At 42.9% G+C, this 11994-nt stretch overlaps 1 protein-coding gene across 1 annotated transcript; it reads right to left on the reverse strand.

The window, feature by feature from the left end:
* On the reverse strand, nt 1–9564 carry LOC149304785 (sialic acid-binding Ig-like lectin 13). The gene is made up of 6 exons (XM_089479316.1): nt 9549–9564; nt 5227–5526; nt 4233–4544; nt 2903–3001; nt 1568–1665; nt 1–307 (listed from the first exon to the last, which is right to left on the reverse strand). The coding sequence occupies exons 2-6, from the start codon at nt 5387–5389 to the stop codon at nt 293–295; spliced, it is 687 nt and encodes a 228-aa protein (XP_089335442.1). The 5' UTR covers nt 5390–5526; nt 9549–9564; the 3' UTR covers nt 1–292.
* Between the last annotated feature and the right edge of the window lie 2430 nt (nt 9565–11994).

The following is an 11994-nucleotide window of genomic DNA, read 5'->3' on the forward strand; positions in this document are numbered from 1 at the left end:
TAATTATTTTTATTGGGTAGATATAAATAAGAAATATAATTATCTTTCAAAGGAAGTAATATAGTTTATAGATGCAGCTGTTTGGGCAAGGATCCTAGTTTCTGGTTTCATTACAGAGACAAATGGGAAGGGACCTTCCTTCCTTCCTTCCTTCCTTCCTTCCTTCCTTCCTTCCTTCCTTCCTTCCTTCCTTCCCATCCTGAAATAGGAGAATCAGGGCCAAGGTGTGAGCTCAGTCACCAGGGAATGTGGGATCTGTAGCAATGTTGGGTGGTTCAACGAATCAAAGTTTTTACTGTTGAGAATCCTGGGTTGGAGGAAGAGAGAGAGAATTGAGATATATCTAGAATAAGTCCCTAATGCAAGACGTTAAAATAATAGGCTGAGATCCAACATCACATTTGTAACTATGTAACTGCAACCCCACTCCTGCCCAGAAGCTATGGTGTGATGAAGCGAAACTTATGCTCATCCCACTACAGTTCAAGGACAGGAGAGGGACAAGCGGCACCATCCTGAAGTGCCCTATTCACTGACTCTGCAGACCTTCTTCTCATGGAGTGACTCCCTTGAGTTTAAGGTGGGTTGCAGGGGCAGCCAGAACAACAATGCTGCAGTCATGAATTTGTTGTTAACAGCCTCAGTTCATGGCATCCCTATGAATGATACATCTCCAAGATCCTTTATCCTTCACTGTACTGCTGAAGTCCTACAAATTCAGGACCACGGCCTCCTTGATTGTGTCTATCCATCTTTCTTTCTACTGCCTTCTACCTTGCCTAGCATTATTGTCTTCTCTTATGAGTCATTCCTTCTCATGATGTTGCCAAAGTATGAGATCCTCAGTTCATTCCTGACATTTTGCCAGCATCTGTGGCTGGCATCTTCAGAGAGCACTGGCATGGAAGAGAGTTGAATATATATATATATATGAGGAATGAACTCTTCTAGAACATGGCCACATAGCCCCAAAAAACCCACAAAAAACTATGAATGCCAGCCATGAAAACCTTCGACTTTACATATGAGATCCTCAATTTGATCATCTTGGTCTCTAGGAGAGATCAGTCCTGATATGTTCAAAGACCATTTTTTTTGTCTTTTTGGCTATTCATGGTATCCTTAGCACCCTTCTTCACATCTCCACATCTCATATGCGTTTATTTTCTTCTTATTTGCTTTCTTCAATGTCCAACTCTCACATCCACACACGGTGATGAGGAATACAATGGCTTGGATGATTCTAATTTTAGTGCTCAGTTGTGTATATTTGCACTTTAGGATCTACCTTCCCAGATTCTAGTTAAATGTGTCACGCTACCATACAAGCTAAAGCTCACAAACTGTGTACTAATCCTGTCTTTGAGAGAGAAAGACTTTTTTACCCCATTTATTAGAAATGCACAGTTTAAAAAATAAACACACAAATAAATAAATGTACATTCAACTTCTGTATAATGTATCATCACCTTCTGATTATGACAAGAGCAGGGAATTCACGCTAACATGAAATAAATAGTAGCACATCGTTGTAGATCAGACTTGTGTTGTACAGTCAACAACTCACTTTTGCTGAATGGGGACTATGCTCTTGTGCTGATGGGGAAATATCTGTAGAATCTGTCATGAAATCTGCGGCATCTACATAAATTCGACGGCGAGTAACTAGAGGAAGGAGAACAAGGCATGTGAAATAAAGTGAAATCATGCATTATGGAGCTCAGGCACTCTCCTTACTATGACCACCATCCTTTCATTTTATTTTTGCATCTTGTCCTGTCCTATGAACTTGGGGGCACTGAGGGCAGTATTAAAGGCTGGTCACTTATCCTTAAGTTTAAGGAATGGTTGCTTATTGGTACATTTTTCTGCCCTCAGTGAAAACAAGATAGTGTCCTTTTTCCAATCTATGTACAAAAGCCAACAAAACTGTAGAATTGGAAAGAATATTTGAAAATATTCCATTTTTGGAGGGGTCAAAAACAGCAGGGAAGGAGGGGCACTTTGAGACCATAGACTGTTTGGAGATGGCCTTGTCTTAGATTCGAATCTCCAGATACAGGAACAAGAGTTTCCTGGCACACTATACACATTATAAAACTAGTTAACATCCCAGCCTCATGAGGGCTTTCTTGGCCAGTTCACCATAACCACAGGTTTTGCATTTCTATTGCTGTTCACACATATAGCCTGCTTATAAAGGTCTCTTCTAAGCACTTCACTCTCTTCGTGCATCTGAGGAATTAGACTCAAGTCTATAAAAGTTAATGCTGCTAAATTCTGGCTTTCTCTCAGGCCCTATACAGACTGGCACTTTGGGCCAGCATGGGGACAGAGTCGGGGTGTGATGTCCTCATGGCGCACACCCTGACTTTTCCCCCAGGATGCTATGATGCCACGCACTGCTCCATACAGCATGCAGTCACTGTGCTGTTCCAGTGCTCCATCCATACGATGCAGCACCGAAGAAGCGATGCCTAGCCACGCCGTTGCAGCTATTGCACCCTTTCCAACTCCTTTCCAGCTATCGCCATGGCCATCACACCCTTTCCAACTTTTGCAGCTCCTTTTCGCGCCCTGGAAAGGCTGGATCAGGGCCTTGGCAATGTGGCTAGGGAAGGGGCGGCTGAAGGCTCAAAAGTGATACATGATCCCTTGCATATATGGATTCATAATAAGACTTTCAAAAATGAAGAGCATGGATTCCTGGCCCTGGCTTGGGTGAATCCATCACTTCATTTATTCCCATTTTTTTAAAAAGTTCCAGTTCATTTCAAATTTGAAGAAACATGTGAATGTTGGTAAATTCTTACCAAAAGTGAACTGAAATCAGAGGCTCGCCCAACACATCCTCCTATAGCCAGACAAAAAACAGAATCCCAGTCTACAGCAAATTACTCACCAAAGAAGAAATGAAGTACGGCCAGAGCTCCTAGCAGTATAATGATGGCCCCAAGTGAAATCCCAATAATCTCCATGACAGACAAACGGGACTGAGACACTGAAAACATATTTCAAGTCAAAGAATAAGATGGGAATATGCTCCTATATTTCGAAAGTGTGCATCAAAGGGGATTGTGATCAATGTGGACTAGCTTCACCCATCTGGTAATATAGCCAAAGACCATGCCCCTGTTATTTGTGTGATTGATGTGCATCAGGGCCATCCTGTGGAGAAATTCTGCAAGTCTGGTGTTGGACTGGGCATTGGAGATCCAAGTTCAGGCTCCTCCATTGGAGTATGAAGCTCAGTGGTTGACCTTGGGCAAGTCACACTGTCTCAACCTACTTGAAAAGGTAATTATTTTGAGGATAATCTGGTGGCAAGGGGTGGGCATGTGATCTTCCTTCAACTGATGAGAGGAAAAATGGGATACAGATGCAACAGGAGAAAGTGGGATACAAATGCAACATAGGTACAGGTTGAGCAGAGGTGGGGGTGGACAACCTAAGTACACCAACAGCCAACAGAACTATCTCATGTTAGATCTCCAGAGAGAGGAATGCCCTATCTACCTAACACACAAAAGCATTTTCCAGGGTTTACATATCTCATCACTGATTGGTCTCATCCTGTACCTCTCCAAATCTGGCCCAAAAGGACAATTTTTATACTTTCTGTTCACATACAAATATTGAATATGTCATTCTCAGCAGGGGAAAGGGTGGCGGTGGTGGATGAGAAATCACTCACATGCCAATTTCTAGTAGTCAAGATCACTTTGCAAAAGTCTAATTCAGGGCTGGGCAACTGTTTGAGGCAAGGGGGTGCCCCCTAGGACTCCTTGGAGGGCTGCATCCCCCACCATATCCTTACGTCCCCCCTCCGAATACACTCTAGAGGATATGGAATGCATTTTTGATCATGTTTTTGGCGACAGAGTCAGGACAGCCCCCCCCCCCCCCTTTTTTTAACAACAGGAAGCAATATGTAAAAGTCACTTTCTGTTCACATCCTTTTTTTATTTTTAAAGGATGTCCTAGGTGTAAAATGGCTTGGGGTTGGGGGCTGAATGTCTTAAAGATGCCCCCAGAGAGTTTTTGGATGTATCTGGGAGGTCACATGTGTCCTGTTGGCTGAACTTCGTCTACTCCTGGTCTAGGTACTATTGACTTAGAAAGACAATTGCTATACTTTTTTTAAGGGCCTAGATTTTAAGGTCTGTATTGGGATTTTTAAATGTCAGTAGAGCATATGCAAGAGCTTAGGATCAGGCCTGGATGATTCTCACCTTTTCTGATAGACTTGGGTTTTATATCCAAGCTGCGCTGTCCAAAGGGATTGGTTGCAATGCAGGTTATGTGGTAACACTTGACTTTGTCCAGGTTTTGAGTCAAGTTTAGGGAACTGATGGCCTCATTTCCCTTGACCCAAGAAAAAACCTTCAGGTGTTCCACTCTGCTGTCCTCGGTCAAGTTCTTTCCATCCACGTTCCACTGGATCTTGGGTGGGGGCCAGGAATAGAAGGAACAGAGGCAAAAGAGGGTTTGGCCCACATACCGGCAGTGCATACCTGATCTGGTGTTGATAGGCTGAGGTTTGTCTGGAAAAGGATAAAAGCCAAGGTGAATGTGCTCAATCCAAGGATATTAACCTGTCTTGCCATTCCACAAGCTCTAAATTACATAATTTTACTTAGTTTATATATACTTACATATACTTAGTCACATAGTATAGGGGCTAAGAAATGCTGTTAGTTTGGAAATCACTGGCGTTACCTGTAGTGTGGTCACCATCTTTACGACCATAGAAACCATTTGGTAACACGTCTGACTAATCACATTGGTTAACAAATGATTTACTAACAAGTCTGAACAGTTAGATCCAGAATTTGGGGAAAAGTGCAACCAGCGACCATGTAGCTTTACTATACATGAATTCAGATCCCAGATCAGGGTGTCTTTTGTCCCTTTCCTCCTTCTGAAGCATACTGACCCAACTGCTTAAAACTTCATGTTCTGATTTAGCATACACTTCTGCATCACTGTTTGCGCAACACCGCTCATGTGTTGAATGCAAACACTACACAACTGATTCCGTAGCCAAACATGCAACCAAAGGCACAACCAAATTCCCATGTTCATTTACATTTGGGATGGAAACGCAGCCATGCAATAGGTGTCCCGCCTGGAAGGGGAAGTGGGTAACCACCAGCAAAAGTGGAGACAGTTCAGAGAGTAGGGCCAGAAAGTCTCTCTATATATAAGGCTCAAAGTGCTACTCACAGCCCATTTGGAGGTAGATGGTATTCTCAACTGTTTTTCCTATTTCAGGGTATGTGACGCGGCAGGTAAGGAGTCTCCCTTCATCATCTAGGGAGGGTATGAAGGTGGTATCAATGCCAGCAGTCCAGGCCCAGCTGCTCTCTGCTTTGGTCCATGGAGCCATGCTGCCGTTACTTGTGTCAGCAGGCCAGAAAAATTGGGGATGGTCCCTTGCGCAGATGTTTGTTGTCACACAACTGAAGGTGGCTGGATTCCCCCAAACTATCTCCGATGGGAGCTGGATCTTGGGTTTCGGCAAATCTGAACCAGAGGAGAGCCCCAGGAAAGGAATTAAAATAGGTCACATGAAATCTGGGTCGAATCTTGTTGTCCCTTGGTCTTTTCCAGTCTTGCCAGATTCCCATCTGGCTTTGGCTAGCAGGGGATTCAGATATCAGGCACAGAAAAGGTACTTTTTCTTTACTGCCATCGTTTTTTGGGGAGGGGGATTTCAGGATATTGTGTCAGAAGGGGTGATAAGGTCTTGTTCTTCTGTCCCTCACAGTAGCTTGGGCTGGGCAACCAAATAACAACACATTGTTCGGAGCTATCTTTGTTATAGCATAAAATATTTTTGGATGGTTTGGTTTTGGATGGACAGTTAAAACCCACTAGAAGGACCTTGAACTGATGGTTAAAACCAACCAGAAGGACTTTTAATGGACAGTGAAGACCCACCAGAAAGACCTTGAAATAAAACTCATTAGAAGGACTTTAGACATTTAAGGCCCAGCAGAAAAACCTTGACTACGCAAATAAAAACCCTAGAAGGGAACAGCACCAAAGCAATTAGCAAGGACCTAAAAACCAAAACCGGAAACTCAAAGTCATAAGTGCCATCAAAAGTATACAAAAGGAATACTACAAAGCATAAAGATGCATGCAAAAACCAAAAATCAATCAAAATATATGCCACAGGGCAAATGCCATTGGATGCGGAGCAGCATTGGTCTCCTACTCCCTCCATTTAAAAAGAAAACATATTTATGATACATTAAATGTCCAGTTTACTTCCCAGCTTACCAAAGGCCTTTCATGAGTCAAAATCGGCTGTGGGGGTATGTGGAGATGGTGAAATAACCATGTAGACATTTTTAGCATCTGTCTGTCTGTCTGTCTGTCTGTCTGTCTATCTATCTATCTATCTATCTATGGCATTTTTATATTGGTTTTCAGCCCACAAGTTCTCCCAGCTGTTGTACAAAAATAAACTAATGAAAGACCTAATTAAAACAGTACAAAGATTAAAATAGCATTAAAATACTCATTAAGGTCTTTAAAAACAATGCCATGTTTAAAAACAATCCTAAAATCTAATCTCGGAAACAATTAAAAGAGAGTAGTTCCAAACATTAAAGGCCACGTGGAGCAGCAGTTTTAGCTGGTCTCCAGACACTCAAAGCCTAATGTCCTTTGAGAGTGAGTTGTATTATCAGGGTGCTGCTACAGAGAAAGCCCAACCTAATCTCATGAGTCTTTGACACATGCAACAAGGCCTCCTTGGAAGATTTTTAATTTGGGGCAGGCTCAGAAGAGAGGAAGCAGTCTGGCTCTTGCATTTTTCACTAGCTATAGCTTATGAACACTTCTAGGGCAGCCACACATAGAATGGATTACAGTGAGAGGTCACTAAGGCATGAACCACTGTGGTCAAGCTGCCTTCCTGAGGAAAGGACACAGCTAGTACATCAGCCAAAGGTGGCCCAAAGCAATGCTGGTCACCACAGCCATGTGGCCTTACAAGAGCATTGTGGAGAATAACACCCAAAGCTATGAACCTCATCTTTTAGAGAGTACAACCCTATCCAGAAAAAGCTATGATTCCCACCCCCAGACTGTTATTCTCACGGATCAACAGAACTCCTATATTTTTTGGATGGAGCCTCAGTGTATTCACTTGCATCCAGTCCTTCACTGCATCCAGACAACAATCCAGAAATCCTACAAATGCATAACAGTGGTGCATAGGGAGCTCTTGGGAAAACAGGGGAAGCATTTCCATTCACTCCTGCAGTTAAGAAATATATACTCCCAATGAACAGGTCAAGTACAGAGCCCAATTTTCTAAGGACTTTATCACTCAGTTTAAAAACCTGATTTACCACTGGCAAATTCAATTCCAATTTGGGATACATCTAGATTTTATTGCATGCATTTTTGCTGCTGACACTGCCAGGGTAACATCCGGTTAGAATCCGAGTTCAGCTGGCTCCCGGCTTTGAAAAGAGGCTGGCTGAACTCAGATTCTAGCCAGATGCTACCCGGGATGCACCTGCCCAGTGGCGTCAGTGGCAAAAACGCAGGTGATAAAATCTGGATGTATCCTAAATTCCAATTGAATTCGGCAGTGGCAAGTCGTTTTTTTAAACTGTGCAACAATCTCCTAAATTAGCAGTTCAAACATAGCACACTTATTTCTGATTACCAGAAGGAAATGCTGAGACTGACTAGTAGAGGGCAGCCAAGCTCAGTTTTCCCAATCAACATGATCCAATGGCAAGAGAAGTGAAGTGAGGCTAAGTACTTTTTTAGGGGATAGCATCCCCATATTTCCTACAGTGAACTTGGGCAGCTCACACTTGAAGCTGGCAGGGTCAGGCCTCACTTAAAATGCTGGGGCATTCCCTTCTAAATTGAATGTGTGTGTGTGTGTTGTGTGTTGTGGTACCATAATTTGCATTTGCTATAAACCCATGGGTTGTGCCTTCCATACATGGCCCCAGTTCTAATGTAGAACTTTGAAAAAAGTAGCCAAATAATTGGGTGGGGGGTAAAGGAATATACCAACCTGTCAGGATAACCTGAGGCTTAGTATATTTTATTTTACCAGTAGATATGAATGTGTGCCTGTACTTCCCTCCTCCTTTGTCAATTAGAAAGTAGTACCACCCTCCGTCTTGGGACCCAGCATTAATGATGCTGAAGGAGCAGTCGCCTCGTGCTGGATTCCCAGTTAACTTCATGTGGGTCTCTGATGCCTTCTGCCGTATATCATTGGTGGCCATAAGTTCACCCATGGCCCAGATGTTGAGCCACATCAAATAGTAACGGTTCCTGACAATCCTAAACCAGTAGCCATGCATAGGTGCAGAGCTGCGCTTGTATCTATCAGGAGTGGTAAATCGGCAGGGAACATGAACGCAGAAGCCAAGTGGTACGGAGATGTTGTCAGGCGCTGTGATTGTATAATGTGGTCGTCTTGGCGAACTTGCTAGTTGGAGAGAAAAAAAGAGATAGACTTAACTGGCTTTCACTGATGTCTAACTTAATCCATTTTAATATTTACCCCCTGTAGTGTGTACGCCACGTCTGCTATGGAAATGGGTTTTGTGGTTCATGGGCACCATCACATATACAGTTATCTTATGTCATGGAGGGGGTTATTTTGCAATTCCTAGAAAGAGGCCTCATCATTAATCTTGACAGAGCATTCAAACAGATGAGAAAATGAGCGTTCTTATGAGAAACACAGGCCAAGGTGGGAGCGTTTGTCCTTTGCCTAACTTTAGGCGTTCTCCAGTTTCCACACATTGCACATGACAAATTTCTTTGTTTAGGCCGCCAGCCCATGTCCATGCTTTTGACGTGGCTTCAACCTATACCTGAAAACTATCTATAAAACCTTCCTCTTAGCCTCATACCCGCCAACATTTCACGGTTGAAAACTGGGACATGTGTGGACAAGCAACAGCAGTTTGTGGTCAAGGTGACAAAAGTTAGTAACGGGGAAGAACACACAAGTCAGGAGAGGTTATAGCAGTTTGTTGCTGCCTGGATTTACAGAGAAAGCCAAGCTTCTTTCTCCTTCTGTCTTCTCCTCCCTGTTGAGCCAATTGAGTGCAAACTATTTTTTCACTTTAAACTCAGTTTGCAACAGTTGAAGCAAGCTGAAAACAAAGAGTGGCACTGGGGGTAAGGAAAGAAAAAATTGGGACATTTTAAAAGCATCAGAAAGAGTGGGAAGAAGAGGATTCATCAAGACTATCCCTGCCAAATTAGGACAGTTGGTGAATCTGTTATCTGCTATGCCATCCTTTTAAAATGGAAATGTGGGGGATTTAATCTGGGACCTCTGCCTTCAAAACATTGTTTTTACCCCCTCACCGTCTGAGATGTATGTTTCTTATCATGATATTCTTTTTAATATTCCTAAAAAGAGCCAGAGTCACTCTTTTTGGGCCACAACTCCCAGAATCCACAGCCAGCCTGGCCACTGGAAAGAAAGGATCATGATGACATAGATAAACTGGAAAATGAGGTGAAGACATTTATATCCCTCTTACGTATGCAAAGCAGAAGGATCAGGGCCAAAACTCTTCTTAGAGAGGACATGAAAACTATTGTCTTTGAGGAAGGATTTGCAGGCTGAGAGCTCTTTTGTCTCTGCATCCTCTTTTAGCTGCAAAGATACTTCCATGGAAGGAGAACTATAAGAGAAAGACATGAGAATTTCAGCTGCAATAAAATGTTATAGACTAGAACTGTTGTTTGTTGTCGTGTGCCTTCAAGTTGTATCCAACTTATGGTGACCCTAAGATGAAACTATCATAGGTTTTTCTTGGCAAGCTTCTTCAGAGGAAGTTTGTCATTGCCATTCTCTGAGGCTGAGAGAGTGTGGCTTGTCCAAGATCAACCATTGGATTAACATGGCGTAGCAGGGATTTGAACCCTGTCCTCTCAGTGTCTTAGCCCAACACTCAGACCATTACACCATGTTGGCCCTCACAGAGTAGAATACTTGTTTAAGAATGCCTGTTATCCAGTCAGCCACAACAATGGTTAGGATCCTACATTTTCTGGGTGGAACATGAAGCTTTCTCGGGTGTAACTTTGCTTCCTCCCCCTTCCTTTGCTTTTTATCTTCTGTTCTTTAGCTCACTACATTGCCATTTAGTGGATGGTGGACAGCCAAACAGCAACTAGATGCACAAGGATGATGTCTTCCTCCTTGATCTACTGGGGGTCCTCCAAGGCCCCCAGGAGATCTAGAGGGATGCCATCATCTCTTTGTGACCAGATACAGGAACACAGAGGCTACGTGTGTCCCCTGTCCTCTCCACTCAGTAAAGGACTGTATTGGCACAACTCAGATGAAGAACATTTAGTGAAGAACATTGTGTGGATGGAAGTAATGGATATCTCTATCTGCCACGACCCACTCAAAAAAGGCACATTATGGCCTGGTACATATCGCCAAGAAGCAGTGTCCAGGTGGCGATTCTAGGGTTAGGGAGCGCGCACCAACCGCACAGTCCCTAACCCTAGTATGCCACGGCTGCCATCTTGCCATAAGTGACAGCAGCATATAGATGTCGCTGCATGTCACTTACCTCACCAGCATGCCAATGGTGCACTTGAGATGTGCTCTGGACACCTTAAAAAGAACCCAGTTTTTCCGGTTTCTTTTTACTGCGGAGGGATGCCGCACGGTTTGGCTGCTGTGGCGTCCCTCCAGAAGAAAACTGGACGCCTCCAGCCCACCTTGTCGGGATGGTACCAGCCATTATCTTTCAGAAGACTCAATTCCATTTCTCTATCTTTTTGCAGTTTCTGAGCCTGCTCAGTCTTTCTTGGCCAGAGGTATTCACCAAAGGGTTTTCTACTAACATTTTAAAAAAATAAAATCTGGAAATGGTGAGGTTCCCCCAAATCTTTATCTTAGGAGATGTGTGTGGATTGTGCCATTTGGCTACCTAACAATCAACATTGGGAGAATGAGTTTGCCATCAGTCTATAGGAAGCCTTTCCTTCCGAACCCAAAAGGAAGGGCTTACTCATTTATAACACTGTTCTGAGTTTTAGTCATAATTTTAAAAGACTGATAATAGACTTTAAGAGGAGAGGCTACAAAATGCAGAGCAGTTTCATTTTCTATCGCCTCCTTTTCTATCCAAGGCCTTTACTCACCTCACTGCCTCTCACATGTTCTAAACTGGTTCTAACCCCTTTGGAATCTTCTCTTCCATCACAAAGAAACTCTACAGCAATATTCTAAAAGGTGGGCAAAGTGTTGGCCAAAGACTGCATGTCACTCCACAGCATAACCAATGCAGCCCTTTAAATTCCCCCCAACATCCAACCCCTCCAAAAATGACTCCAGCTCTATAAATGGCAACGATTATGCTCCTAGAAGCCTTCCAACATGTGAAAACAAGAACCTTGTATGACTGCCAAATAATGAATTTGAATAACATTTTTTTTACAAAGTCAGAGAACTCTGGTGCCACAAGAAATTATAAATCCCAGGATTCCATAGCATGGAGCTATGACAGTTAAAGCAGTATCAAACTACATTTATTCTGCAGAAACTGATGAAGGGTTACATCCCTAGAATTCACCCAGAATTAGAGCCATTTTACAACATTTTCACTTGGAGAGTTGTCAGTGGCATTACTGAATTTTATCACTTGGTGTCTATCTTTTTTTAACGGACGAAAACAATTGGGTTCAAAAATCATCCCAAGAAACACATTCTTGTATGGGTTATCTCCCCCCCAACACTGTTGTGGAGTATTTCTTGCTTCGTCAACCTCATTTTGCACAAAAATGGGGAAAGATAGCTAAACAAATGTTTCACCACACATGGACATACATTTTCTGACTCTAGGTGTTTGGGTTTTAAGGAATATCCTTGATTTTGCAATTCACCATCATACTTGTGGTCACTGGGTATTTGTACCTCCCAGATTACATTGGAATTTTCATTGAGGGTAAAGCTATGCTTCAAAA

This window comes from Sceloporus occidentalis, unplaced genomic scaffold, assembly GCF_023333645.1.
Source record: "Sceloporus occidentalis isolate IW3139 unplaced genomic scaffold, rSceOcc1.0.p SCAF_13, whole genome shotgun sequence".
In the NCBI taxonomy this organism is placed as follows: Eukaryota; Metazoa; Chordata; class Lepidosauria; order Squamata; family Phrynosomatidae; genus Sceloporus; species Sceloporus occidentalis.